Consider the following 12,511-nt stretch of genomic DNA (forward strand, 5'->3'; position numbering starts at 1 on the left):
ATTAGCAGCAAGATATTTTTATAAACCTTTGTAGTAAAAATTTACCAAATCAAAAATTGAACTTAACGTCAGCGAAGCCGCGGGCAAAAGCTAGTATAACAATACATCGCTGACTTTTTTATCGTCATTTTTAAGATATACCACTTTTTGGGCCATTGAGGAATAAAGTGTTATACAGTTTAATTATAATTTTTATAATCTGTTTAATTTCCAAAGACAATAATTTTTAGAGATTCATCAAACGTCATTGTCAGTGGCCAATAAATAGTTCGCTCAGTTAAACACACTAACGTCTACCATGATGAACTTTTAGGTTATTGAAAGTTAAACACTTCACATGTGTTAGGTACTTATAATTTATGTTTTTCGTGTAATAGTTCCAATTAAAATGGTGAGACATAATAATCAGTTACCGAACAACCTAACCCAACTCCAAAACTTAATAAAAAGGGATCGTGATTCTTATAAAGATGAATTTCGCCAGCAGCTTGCGCATTTCGAAACTACACTGGAAATATTTAATTTAAATCCCACTGAGTATAACAAGAAGTTGGATGAGCAAGCAATGTTTTTGGCTCAAGTTACACAATGCTACCAGAACGAAATGAAACACTTCCCACAAAAAATAGTAGATATTTTAAAAATACATAATACTGCTATGCACCACGAAATGAGGCTTTCATTATGTAAGTGTTTAATAATGCTTAGAAACAAAAACTTTATCACTGCTTTTGATCTGCTGGAGTTGTTTTTTTCATTGATAAAATGTCAAGACAAAATTCTTAGAGAATATCTTAAGACGCACATTATAAATGACATTAAAACTATGAATATGAAACACAAGGATATGAAACTAAACTCGACGCTTCAAAATTTTATATATTCAATGTTACGTGACTCAAATACTAAAACAGCAAAACTCGCAGTTGATATTTTGATTGAACTTTATCATAAAAATATATGGAATGATCATAAAACTGTTAATATTATTGCTGATGTGGGATGTTTCTCAAAAGTTACCAAAGTAATGGTTGCTTCGTTGAAGTTTTTCTTGAGCCGAGAGGAAGAGGAAAAAGTGGAAACAGATAGTGAAGATGAAGTTGACCCGAAGGATACTATGATTGCAAACAAATTTAATAAGAAAACTAGAAAGAGGGACAAAATGGTTGAGAAAGTAAAGAAAATTGCGAAGAAAATGAAAAAGAAGAAGCAGAAAGCTCCTATATTTAACTTCTCAGCATTACATTTAGTCAATAATCCTCAAGGATTTGCTGAAAAACTTTTCAAGCAAATGGAGTCCTCAAATGAAAGATTTGAAGTTAAGTTGATGGTCTTAGATGTGGTGTCAAGGTTAATTGGTCTACATAATCTGTTTTTGTTTAACTATTATCCTTTTATAGCCCGTTTGCTTATGCCACATCAAAGAGAAGTTACTCGGATATTACAATTTGCAGCACAGTCAGTGCATGAGTTAGTTCCTCCAGAAGTGATTGAACCTGTTATGAAAGCTATTGCAAATAACTTCATTACTGAAAGAAATTCTACAGATGTTATGGCTGTTGGTTTGAATGCAGTCCGTGAAATCTGTGCACGTTGCCCCTTGGCTATTGACGAAGATTTGTTGAGGGATTTAGTCCAATACAAAATGTATAAAGAAAAATCTGTAATGATGGCTGCAAGATCTCTCATTCAGCTGTACAGACAATCTATGCCTACTCTTTTACACAAAAGGGATCGTGGGAGGCCATCAGAAGCATCAATAGAACTCAAAACTAAAAAATATGGTGAGGTGGACACAAAAGATTATGTACCGGGTTCTGAAGTGCTGTTAGAAAAGGAAGAAATTAAAAATAAAGGCAGTAAAAAAGTAAATAAGAAAAATAAAAACAAAGCAGATGATTCTGACGATGATTGGATTGATGTAGGGTCATCAGATTCAGAAATAAATATTTCTACTGATAGTGAAAATGAAGATGATGAAAATGATGAAGAGCAAGAGGAACAAAGTGATGAGGATACTGATGATGAGGATAATGAAGAGTTAAAAGATAAAGATGAATTTAGTAACAGTGTTGATACCCCAGAAGCTGATTCTTTAACAAAAGACAACGAAGCACCAAGAAAAATCCTTAAAGCTAAAAAATCTAAACAAAATGTAGATGAAAAAATAAAAGTAGCCCGAGAGATTGCCATGGACAAAATATTCACTGATGAAGACTTTAAACGTATTGAAGCAGCCCAGATAAAAAAGTCCATAACAGGTGTCAAACGAAACAGAAGTGTAGTAGAGGAAGAAGAAAATGAATCTACCGAATTGGTACAGCTGTCTGCTATTGAAAACATTCATAAGAAAAGAAAGCACGACAAAAATGCTAGACTGGAATCTGTACTCAAAGGAAGGGAGGAAAGAGATAAATATGGCTATAAAGATCGTAGGAAGAATGTCAATTGTTCAAAAACTAATAGAGAAAAAAGAAAGACTAAGTCTTACCAAATGGTAAAACACAAAGCACGAGGAAAAATTAAGAGATCTTTTAAAGAGAAACAAATAGCATTCAGAAATTACCTGGTCAAACAAAAGAAAATGCGCTAAATGCACCAGTAATGTTGTTATATTTTAAAGCTATTGTAATAAATTAATCATTACAATAAGTGTACCTATTTTTTTCAAAAACCATGCATCCAGTTGCAGACGTTTCAAAAAAAATAATTATTAAGTTTCAATCCAATCATGATGATTTATGTAAGATTATGTACAACATGAATACTAAAAACCATAATCTTATATCTTTAAACGACCAATTCTTGTATATATATTCATTTTTATAAAATGTCATTTTATTCGTGTTTTATCAATAATCAACTTAAACATAAACTAACATGCTTCTTTTGATTTAGTATTTTACAGGATGACTCCTTATGAATTATCCTTATGCACCCTTAAACAGTATTTCGTAATTCGGTTACACGTTGTTTTTTTGCCCAGTAGGTACGATTCAAAAAAACTACGTTTTTTATCTGATTTATTGAGGTATGTATATACTACGCAGCGTCGCGTAATTTATGCGGGCAAAGCCGCAGGGCGCATCTAGGATTATTAATATGATGTCAAAAGTGCTACCACACCTGACTGATCGACTTCGTATTGATTACCTTATCTAGCTGATAAAGTCAGACAAATTTGATTTAGGATATGCAACTTGTGTAGTCTACAATTCTTATTACAAAATCAATTTAATTACTCAAATTAATAATATAATAATAACTGTACAATTATGATGCTATAAAAGATTAGTATGGTACCACGGTTTGAGATTAACTGAAAGATGGTAACCAAATAAAATTTTAAAATAATTATAATAATAAAACACCACATCTCCGATAACCTTCCACCTTTTAAAAGCTTGTTTATAATTATGGCTTTAGTTACGAATACAAAATTACAAAGACTACGCAACGAGCGTATAATTTTGCAATCATTGGAGTAAAATTAAAGTTTAATACTTTACTGTATGGACTAAAACTACGGTCTTCACTAAGTTATAACTAACTAGTAACTATATGTTATAATATAACATCATGTCAGTCAGTTTATTTGTTATTATTTTTTTTAAACGAGGTAACTTTTTACATTAAAGAAAAACCAAAAAGGGATTTTACAGAATCAGGAAAGGATGGATAGTTCCATCCTTCCATCCTTATAAAATGATATACTTAAACTAACTACATATTTACTACCTAAATATCATATAATGGGATAAATGAGGAAAAAGTTTATATACACAAGGCTTTTTATAGACAAGAGGATGTCAACGGAAGTAGTTAGTGGGATGTTTAGCTGAATAAGACCCTGGTAAAATGAAACCCGGTTATATTTTGGCCATGATAAAAATATGTGGTTCAGGTCACCTACCTCACCACATTCGCACAACTCACTAACCGCAATTCATCCAAAGCAATAGGTGGTAATTTCTAATTTCCAGACTGACATGCTTGGGCATTTCCCATTCTTACTCCTTCGTATGACGACACCTTGTTTGCGGTTTCGATCGTTTACGTTCTTAGAGCGAACAAGGCCATCCTCAGTGTCCATTGATGGATCATCGATGATAATGTTATATCCTACAGGATGTCTTAGACCGGGTCCGGACCGCCGGGGTTATCCGGGAGATCGACCCCCATATAAAGTAAACAAACTTACCGGATCCCAATAATTAATATCTATACTATATATATAAAATGATAATATAAATATGCAATATTAATTGTTTAACTACTTTTAAACTATGAATTCCTCAACTGATCCATTTATTTCAAAAATTAATAATTATCTAAAGACCATGTCCGCCAAAATCAGTTTGCCGCGCTTTTAATTTGTTCAATTGCTGAATTGTACGCCTGAACAAGTATTGTTATTTCCGTTCAAATTATGGAGGGTAGAGGTAAGGAGGATCATCTGTGTATATGAAAAAGTGTCGTCAAAATGTATTAAATTAGGATGGCGCCACATTTGCATCAGGGTAACTCTTAAAAGAAGCGCCAAATATAAATATTGTTAGAGTAGGCTTGAAAAATAAACAAGGAAGTATGGAGATACAAGGAAGTAAAGTTATATTTACCACAATATTTTGTACAACGTAAGTTGTTGAAATTCTCAATAATTAACTACTTTAGTCGATAATGACATTAAATTTTTTAACTCGGCATACTTCATCTACGATTGCTACATTCATACCATACCCTGTGCATCCACCAGCGCCATTGTGGAGGATTTTTGAACTGTTATTTAGCGCATACAACTGGACACTTTTTCAACTTTTCTCCCATATAAGATGACTCTCCTTACCTCTACCCTCCATAGTTCAAATAGATAAATATTTATAATCTATGGCAAGGGTAACAGAAGAAGCATAAAGGTAGCAAAATATCACCAACTACAATCTGTCTACCAAAGACTATTAGCTCTACTTGACACTGGCAAAGTACATTGTGCTGTTTTGGCACTACGAAAAGCCATAAATCAAAAGAAGAAGTATGGAGGGTAAAGGTAAGGAGAGTCATCTCATATGGGAGAAAAGTTGAAAAAGTGTCCAGTTGTTGCGCTAAATAACAGTTCAAAAATCCTCCACAATGGCGCTGGTGGATGCACAGGGTATGGTATGAACGTAGCAATCGTAGATGAATTGAAGTATGCCGAGTTAAAAAATTTAATGTCATTATCGACTAAAGTAGTTAATTATTGAGAATTTCAACAACTTACGTTGTACAAAATATTGTGGTAAATATAACTTTACTTCCTTGTATCTCCATACTTCCTTGTTTATTTTTCAAGCCTACTCTAACAATATTTATATTTGGCGCTTCTTTTAAGAGTTACCCTGATGCAAATGTGGCGCCATCCTAATTTAATACATTTTGACGACACTTTTTCATATACACAGATGACTCTCCTTGCCTCTATCCTCCATAAGAAGAAGACTATTAACTCGAACTGTCAACTTGATTTGACAGGACAGTATAATTTTTTTAGTGTTATTGTACTGAAACAAAAATCATAATATTTTACAAAACTACCAATAAGTATTAATTTTGGAATCAAAATGTTAAAACCGAAAGCTTTGACGCAAGTATTGAGCCAAGCAAATACTGGCGGAGTGGAAAATACGTTGTAATAATAAAATTTTGTGTTGTTTGATTGTTTTGTAAGTTTCTTGTTTCCTTCGTGCTGTTTTATAATTATTCTTATAATTTACAGATTACTTAATCATCAAGGGGCGCTGTTGGCATATTCTGGATACAACGATAAAGACGCAAGAGTTACTGCAGCTATTGCGAGTAATGTATGGTCTGCATACGAGAAAAATGGCAGAAATGTTTTTAAGGAAGACAAATTACATTTAATATTAGTAGATTGTTTAAATGGTAAAATAGCAGTTACCCAAGTAGCTAATTTGCTGTTGTGTTTATATGCAAAAGAAACTGTGGGGTTTGGAATACTCAAAGAAAAAATAAATGCTATTGCCCAATACTTAGAAGGTCCATTGAAGCAGGTGGCTAGTTCATAATATATTGTATTATTTATGTTATTTGAAATCTAAATAAATTTGATGTTTCAAAACAAAAAGCATATATATTACATTATTACAGTTGTTAAAATTCTCTATAATTTTCATTTATAAGTTTTTTAAGTACATAGGTACCTAAAAATATATACATCTGCAAAAGTGACTATCAATCAATAATATGTCTGTAATAGGTTATGATTTGCATGCTGGTTATATACACTTAACAAAATTGTACATAAATTTGTAAAGATTTGTGATTGTATTATTCAGGTACCTAAGATGTTTGAAGTTCAACTCAGGGTTGCAATGAAGCATTAGAGTAAGTATCTAGTGATCATAGAAGTTGGACAAATTAATAAGTTCTTCATGAAAATAAATATATTTTTGACTTGTGGAACCAATCATCATTTTAGATTGTGATAACTTACCTAACAATTAAAGATACTGTACACAATCTGTTATTTTGCTAGTCTGGTACCCAGAATCTAATGTTATGCTCTGGAGCAGAAAATTAGGTTACCTACCTACCATCATCAGTAGTGTCTGCACCTGTTGTCTTCATCACGCCTGTCTGCAATAGCATGGTGACAATGTCACCTGAGATGTGACACGCATCTATTAGATTAATATTGGATAGTTGTGAAAAAATGTCACTCTTTTTAATAACTTTGATGCCCAAAAAAGAGGTAGGTATAAAGCTCGAACAAATCGCTATTTGCTAGTTGTATACAAGGCTATTTAGGACAGGGAACTAAGGGTATTTTTATAACTTTTTCCTAAAAAAGTATTGATGACTTCCACAATTTTTTTCTGGCTTAATACACCTACACAGTTTAATGTCATATATAATCTAACTATTATAAGTTGTTTTAATAAAAGGCATTGACATCCATAAATTAGCACTTTTCATTCAATGAGGTCAATAGCAAAAAGCTTAAATTATGTCTTAAATTTACGTTCATATGTGTAAAAAGTAGCCAGTGATGACGGCCGATTGGCGCAGTGGGCAGCGAACCCGCTTTCTGAGACAAGGCCGTGGGTTCGATTCCCACAACTGGAAAATGCTTGTGTGAAGAACATGAATGTTGTTCAGTGTCTGGGTGTATATATGTATATTATAAATATTTATGTATATTATTCATAAAAATATTCATCAGTTATCTTAGTACCCATAACACAAGCTACGCTTACTTTGGGACTAGGTGGCGGTGTGTGTATTGTCGTAGAATATTTTACGCTTGGCAAATCTATGTGCCTTGCCCATGCCAATAAAGCTTAGTGACTCATCTCATAGACTCCGAGCTTTCTTAAGAGCTAGCTAGCTAGCTAGCTTTTGCTAACATTGGATGCTTTAAGATGCCTTCGTAGTCATAAGTCAACTACTTTAAAAACTGATTTTACATTAGCTAGTCGAATAGGCAATTCCAGTGACCTTAGCATATGACAAGTAACATCGAATCGAAGGCTTACGCTAAGTCCACCAACGCTCAGCAAAGTGGCTATGGATATGGATATTGTATGGAAGCCTTTTTCATACAACTTTCATGATGGTATACACTAAATAATATACATTTTAAATCATGATAAATAATCATTCGTTAGTAGGGCAAGTAAACAAGAATGTTATTGTAACTTTAAATTTTGCGCCTCTTCAAAGGTCTACGATTCAATCAGGAACGCAATAATTCAACTGCGATTTCTTAAGTTACTTTAATTTGAAGCGGTATATAAAAATTATATTATTATTAAACGCTTTTGTTTGAGGTAAGGGATTGCGCTAGACGTCACCTTCATGCAAGGGTGCACCTTTAAAACAAACCAAATTAAACAAATATAGGATTATATTCAGAGAAAACATTCAAAATCCAACATTACAAACATTGGAGCAAGTCCCAATAGTTTGTGTACAATCTATGTACTCACCTTTACATGGGGTTCTAGATGGATCAATAGGTATTCAGCTAAGTCTATAATCCCATTTGCCCTATTTATTAGGTTCGGCAAGTTATTTAAGCCACTATGTTTCTATTTTGTCTCACAATACCTCAAACCTGGTTAATGAAATAGCGCAACCGACACACATTGTTAAAATAAAAATAATTATAAAGCATCCTTCAAAATGATGCACTAAAAACTGTCTTTGACATGAGACATCTCTTATACAATGTGAATAAGTTACTTGTTTTGTCATAAAAGAAAAAATAAAGGGTATAAATTAATTATTATCGCAAATCACTAAAAATGTCTTAAAACTTCTAAGGCATCTTTACGAAAACTTACTGTATTTTTCTTAATTTATTACATCATATATATACATAATTTCGACATAATCATTTATTAATAACGTAACATTTCTCTGGCAGGTCAAATAAAAAAATTAAATAGTAACATATTAATATACATGTTCCAAAGACGAATGGCGGCTTAAGCCAGGGTTAATGTTACATTCCGTATATTGAGTGAATGTTTGCAGCGATACATCGATTTAATTCCCGACTGTCACACTGCATGATAGTAATTCCTTTGAATGTTTATAATATTATTTGGTAATTCGACAAACAATTTTTTTATATTTTCATATATATGATTCACAATTTTTCTATTTACAACAAAAATATAGGATTGATTAGTGTTAATTACCTGTAAGATTAACTTTTATAAAACATCTACAGAATGATTTAGATTACATAAAACACTGCCGCTATATACAAGCTCCTCTAATTGATATCACAATACAATTATTTTATCAAAGATAAAACAAAATTTAAACTATATTAGGGATGTAACTTATTAAAAGTGATAATCGCTGCTACTTTGATTTTGATTGAAATAATTAAGTGTGTGAAATTTGACTCTTCTAAGTAAATAATAACGAATACTTCGGTCGCGAAGCAAGAACACATTCTGTTTAGAGGCGGAAATATCTATATCTCTTTAAGATTTCGCAACCTGCCCGTATCCCCATATAATTATTATCATCGGGTGGTTACTACTAAGTAGATCGTAAACTAAGCTCATATCGATTTTCCTCTTCATAATGTACAACCCTTAAACCAAACTAAATCATATATGATAACATTATATTTTCTTATGAAAAGGGTCAACTAATAAATTAGAAAATTCTGATAAAACAATAGTTCCTGGGTCTATTCAATTAATGATTTCGAAAGAAAGTTTTAGTCTATATTAATATCAATAATTTTCGCCATAATAAGTTAAGTTTAGTTTAAGCTGCTGAAACATCACCTGTCGCTCTCGAGTATAATATATTCCGCCCAGCAGGGCTAGCACAAGCGGGAGATAAAAATTATATCCCCTGACAAGGGATATAATGAACGTGCCCACCTGCTAAATCAATGAAACATGGAATAGAAGTTTACCCCCGTTTATTAATACACATATGTTATATGGATATTATTTCCACTTGTGCGCCAGTGCTCTGGGAGTTGATAAAGCTGTGGGAGAAGATAAATTCATATACTTTCCCCGGGGATATAATTGTCTCCTGCCCATGCTAGCCGTGCTGAAATGACAAATGAAATTTAGTGGTTCTTAGCTGCACTCACGGGTCTGGCCGTTGAAAGAATGCGTTCTTGATGTAAGTCAGTTGGTGGTAAAAAAAACTACAATAGTGAAATTTGTAAGTTTACATCCTCACCGATTAGTTTTTAACAGACTTAAAGGTAGTTCTCAATTCGACTGTTGTTTTCTATATATTTGTTACTTGATTACTCCCCCAATTATTAATTGACTCTTTTTTTTATTAATTATGATTTCTTTTTTGTTTGCTATGCCCAGAAGTTGTCCCGTTTTTATTTGATGCAAGATTTTTTGAGGGATCCTGGAGAAATCTAGGGAATTCTTCAAATATAATAGGAACACCTATAGCAATTTGAGTATTTTTTGCAGGAACACGTGCATCTTTCGTGGCTATTAAAACTATGATAATAGCTAAAGTATCCACTAAAGAGTAAAAAAAACCCTTAAAGTCACGCTTTTTAGTATGTGGGATAGAACTCTGTCCCCAAAAGTGATGGTTCAAGTTAAATCGCCCGTTCGCTCACTACCTGCCCAGAACGAATTCTTTCAACGGCCAATCCGTAGGAGCTACCGGCTCTTAAAGCGCGACCTGGTTCTTGTTAAAAATACTACGAATTCTTTAAATTCCAGAGTCCGTATACAATAGTGGCTAATTAATGAATAAAAACTTCTGCGCCTTAGTCATGCGACACTAATAAGCATACACATTAAATCAACTGTTACTATTACATATTCACAATTAGATATAAGTATCATATTAAAACTTTTGTTATGAGAGCATGCATACAAACTACGAACGTTTACTTGTCGGACATGACAGGAAGCACACCAGTGGGCCATATGGAAAAAGATCTGAAAGGCCAACGCACACCGGAGGCGGCAGGGCAAAGCATTTTTATCTTACGCAAAAGGAGTTTGTTTGTAACTAGAGATAACAATAAAAAAAATCCAATATTTAGGACCGGCCTGGGAATCCTCTTTTGATGCCTTCAGGTGGTTCTCTAAACATTGTTTTCTTTATCTTGTTTTTACTAGTCACGTATGAACTTACGTAGGGTAACGGAAAAATGCTTGTCCTAAAAAACCTCTGGGGTACGCATGACATAAATGTAACTGTTATTTTTAATCTAATTAATAATGTTTATATTTTAACAATACAAAGAGATTTTACGTTTATTTCAACGACATGATACTTTATTTAATATCCTTTAGCCTTTTGCATTATTTGGCGTATGGTATACGCAAGAAATTGGCAAATCTTACAAGGGATTTCATATTGCGCTAGCCGGCGCAAGATTCTTCTAATGCCTACAATTAGCTGGTCTACGCCGTCAATAATTTAACGTAATTTAATTATAATTAAGTCACAATTTAAAGGCCAAGCATCTAGAGTAAACACTTAAAAAATCTCATAGCACTGCAAAAAATCTCATTAGTTATACAATTAGTATTAAAGCTAACTTTATGAAATAATGCCAGTTTAACAATACTTATCACAAAGTCACAAGTACCGCCGTTACCATGAGAGTCACCTCATCATTAATAATACCATCTTGATTAACCAAACAGCAAATTTTACCCATTTACACTATTACACAAGGTTACAAGAATTAAAAGGTGAAGAGTGCAGTTGTATTAGTTGTATAGTTATTATTATTTGTAATGCTCATCCAAAAAAGTCAGTCGTTTAATCTTGAGAGGGCTAGGCTACATTTACGATTCCATCAAAATTCCAATAACCGTAACGGAAACTATTCAAAGTTATAGGAAAGCCCGTAGTATTTTTTTTTGTTATCCATAATCGTACTTACGGTTAAAATAAATTATTTAGCTGGTTAAAATATTATTTATATTTCCGCCTCCATATCCAGATTTAATATTCATAACATTCCTAATAAAGTTTTAAGTGCATACGATAACGGCGGCATACAAAATCAAACGGGTAATCTCGGAACCATTTTCTGATATTGAACACAGAGCAGACTACAATTTATAGTGGTGGATTTCGCTAAAATCTAAGAACGCCTCCAATTAATCAACCTGATAAGAATAAGACCAATATTTTCGGCATACATTGCCAAGTATAATATTTAAAAATGTTTTTTTGCCGAATTACCATAGCCACCATTGGAAGCATAATATGTAGCCGTTAAAACTTGGCACAGCGTAGCAGCACAATATGTTAATAAATTCCAGTCTCAAAAATTAAAAAGCCTTTTTGGGGGCGTTCATAAAATACGTGAGATGTCAAATCTCGGCAAGTATCACGCATTTTTTTTCTTAATAAAAAATTATACTATTTTGGTCCGATGGTCTAATAAAATCTCACCGGGGGAGTTAGGAGAGGAAAGGACAGAAAATTTAAAAAACACCTCACGTAATTTATGGACGCAAAATTCATTTTTGTATCTTTCTAAAGATCATTGCACAATAAAGCCTTTGCTCATTTATCGACTCAACACCACTTCAGCGCCGGTTAAACTGCAACTTACAACTCACTTGCAACTTGTCGATAACGAGTGGGTAATGCGTCTTTAACGAGTCTACAACTTAGCATCGACTGTCACTCCTAAAGCTCGGTTAACACTTTAGTAACGAGTTGGAAAACGTATTTCCATGCATCCATGAATATTGAGTGAAATAAGTAACTAGTCGAATATGTCAAGCGAAGGCCTTAATACACAGTACAGCCACAGTACAAAAAAAAATACTGGTGGCATTTCCAAAGCTAACCATTTTATTTTTCGTGTGCCTACCTACCTGTATAAAAATGTTCACTGGTTAAGCTTGAAGGCAAACATATTATATAAAAATGAGCAATGTTTAATGACATTTTAGTCACTGATTTCCCAAATGAGGGTACATAAAAAATAATTTTACACAATATTGCTGCAAGTTAGTGAAAT

The 12,511-nt window shown here is 33.0% G+C and overlaps 2 protein-coding genes across 2 annotated transcripts; both read left to right on the top strand.

Moving 5' to 3' along the window:
* Nucleotides 1-253: 253 nt before the first annotated feature.
* LOC120629345 (protein SDA1 homolog) lies at nucleotides 254-2,653 on the top strand. The gene has a single exon (XM_039898268.1). The coding sequence runs from the start codon at nucleotides 389-391 to the stop codon at nucleotides 2,591-2,593; it is 2,205 nt and encodes a 734-aa protein (XP_039754202.1). The 5' UTR covers nucleotides 254-388; the 3' UTR covers nucleotides 2,594-2,653.
* A 2,852-nt stretch (nucleotides 2,654-5,505) lies between these two features.
* LOC120629257 (ragulator complex protein LAMTOR2 homolog) lies at nucleotides 5,506-6,120 on the top strand. Its single transcript, XM_039898137.1, has 2 exons — nucleotides 5,506-5,668; nucleotides 5,756-6,120. The coding sequence occupies exons 1-2, from the start codon at nucleotides 5,601-5,603 to the stop codon at nucleotides 6,063-6,065; spliced, it is 378 nt and encodes a 125-aa protein (XP_039754071.1). The 5' UTR covers nucleotides 5,506-5,600; the 3' UTR covers nucleotides 6,066-6,120.
* The last annotated feature ends 6,391 nt before the right edge of the window (nucleotides 6,121-12,511 follow it).

Source organism: Pararge aegeria, chromosome 14 (assembly GCF_905163445.1).
Source record: "Pararge aegeria chromosome 14, ilParAegt1.1, whole genome shotgun sequence".
Lineage (NCBI taxonomy): Eukaryota > Metazoa > Arthropoda > Insecta > Lepidoptera > Nymphalidae > Pararge > Pararge aegeria.

Coding starts and splice junctions, on each gene's coding strand:
- LOC120629345 (XM_039898268.1), top strand. CDS start 389: ATGGTGAGACATAATAATCAGTTACCGAACAACCTAACCCAACTCCAA.
- LOC120629257 (XM_039898137.1), top strand. CDS start 5,601: ATGTTAAAACCGAAAGCTTTGACGCAAGTATTGAGCCAAGCAAATACT. Junction 5,669..5,755: donor GGCGGAGTGGAAAATACGTT/GTAATAATAAAA, acceptor TATAATTTACAG/ATTACTTAATCATCAAGGGG.